Source organism: Centruroides sculpturatus, unplaced genomic scaffold (assembly GCF_000671375.1).
Source record: "Centruroides sculpturatus isolate CEXI.00-Female unplaced genomic scaffold, Cexi_2.0 scaffold2741, whole genome shotgun sequence".
Lineage (NCBI taxonomy): Eukaryota > Metazoa > Arthropoda > Arachnida > Scorpiones > Buthidae > Centruroides > Centruroides sculpturatus.
Genome location: NW_019392558.1, coordinates 17,603 through 19,409, shown reverse-complemented (window position 1 = coordinate 19,409; position 1,807 = coordinate 17,603). Strand labels below are relative to the sequence as shown.

At 33.5% G+C, this 1,807-nt stretch overlaps 1 protein-coding gene across 1 annotated transcript in view; it reads left to right on the top strand.

Moving 5' to 3' along the window:
• Positions 1-274: 274 nt before the first annotated feature.
• The window catches only part of LOC111617623, a gene marked incomplete at its 3' end in the record, with an annotated part of 8,671 nt that continues 7,138 nt past the window's right edge, over positions 275-1,807 (top strand). The window contains exons 1-3 of the mRNA XM_023358894.1: positions 275-337; positions 386-445; positions 692-1,807. Coding sequence (XP_023214662.1) covers positions 275-337; positions 386-445; positions 692-1,807 — 1,239 coding nt within the window. The remainder of the gene's footprint in view (positions 338-385; positions 446-691) is intronic.

Below are 1,807 nucleotides of genomic sequence, written 5' to 3'. Positions count from 1 at the left end.
TTATGTATCGGAATGGTTAAAAAATTTGGATGAAGGTTTGGCTGACTTAGATAATAGATTAGAAACATTAGAAAAATTGGTTGATAAAAACTGTATTTTAAGTGATCAAAGTAATGTTACGAAAAAGTTTAACGACATTACTCGTAAACTCGATTTTTTGGATAACCAACGTCGAATAAATAATGTTGTCATTACCGGTTTGGAAGAGGTTCGGGATGAATCGTCTCTAGAAACGAAAGAGTAAATAGCTGAATTTGCTACACGAGCTTTACAGATGCCCGACATTAAAATTGGTAGGACAATGAGAGTGGGAAAGAAAAAGAGTAATTCCCCTAGAGTAATTATTTGTACTTTTGTTGATTATTATGAAAAAATGTACTTTAAGAAACGAATTCTAGAGTTAAAACCGGATGGTGTCTACGTAAATGATGACTTCTCTCCTAGAGTGAGAAATATTAGATTTAAACTTCGTGATTTCGGTAGACAATCAAAACTTTCTGGAGCGTGAATGGTAAAAATAATTTATGATAAAATTATTATTGATGGAACGAAGTACTTTTACGATGTTGATTGTGACCAGGTTAAGCCTGTTTCATCCTATCAACTACCGGATAGGGGTACTTCATTTTTGATTTGGAATTATGCTGATTTATTTCATAAATCTGAGTCTTTTTGGACATATTTATTGCAGTATGATATTGTATTTCTTTCTGAAACCTGGTATGCTTCTACTAATAGAAATTCGGATTTAACTGATTGTTTGCAGGGTTACAATCTCCATTTTGGAAAAGCTTTTAAGTTACACGCAAAAGGTCGTCACTGTGCAGGCTGGTTATTAGCAATAAGATCCTCTTTTCCCTGTGTTGTTGTTTATCAAGATGCTTTTCTAATACTTGTTAAATTTGGTGCTGAACTTGGTAATATTTTGGTATGTTTTGTTTATTTTAGGGAAAATGACTGGCAGACTATTTTTGATACTTTAACTGGTTTATTATTAGATAATAGGAATGTATTAATTGCCGGTGATTTTAATGCTAGGATTGGATTGGAAAATATAATTTCTGATTCATTTTGCAACTCTTTTGGTATTGTTTGTCCTTTGCGTAGGAATTCGAAAGACTTGGTGATTGACTCCTGTGGTAGAAAGTTGCTTCATTTATGTGATGATTTAGATATGATTATTGTTAATGGGAGATGTTTAGGTGATGAAGCGGGTGAATATTCTTTTATCTCTAATCGTGGTTGTTCTGTTATTGATTTGGTCATTGTTTCTCCGTTAATTTGGAAAGATATTCTCTCTCTTACGGTGGATCAGTGTTTGGATTCCGATCATAACCCTTTGATATTACGACTGGTAGGTGGCAATGAGAGATCGGTCTCTGTAGAAAAGAGGCAGAAGATTAATAGATTGTTTTGGGATGAATCTAGAAAGGATGAATTAAGGTTGGCTATGGAGGAAATATGTACCACGAATAAGTTTGATTTAATGGAAGACCTGAGTGATTGTCTTTTTAGTTTGGCTTGTAAGTGGGGATTTAATATCAGGAGAAATAAGAATTATTTTTCATGGTTCGATTCGGACTGTAGAATGCTAATTAGTGCAAGGAATAGAGCCTGGAGATCTTTTAGAAAGAGTAATGATTCTAATGATCGATTTCGTTTTGTTATGTTACGAAGTTTGGCGAAGCGGTTTTGCATTGCGAAAAAAAAATTATTTGCTGGTAAAATTCAGAATTGTTTTAGGAGAGATAACAGACTTTTTTGGAATTATTTCCGACATGTTAAGCAGGCTAAGTCTTGTAATTTC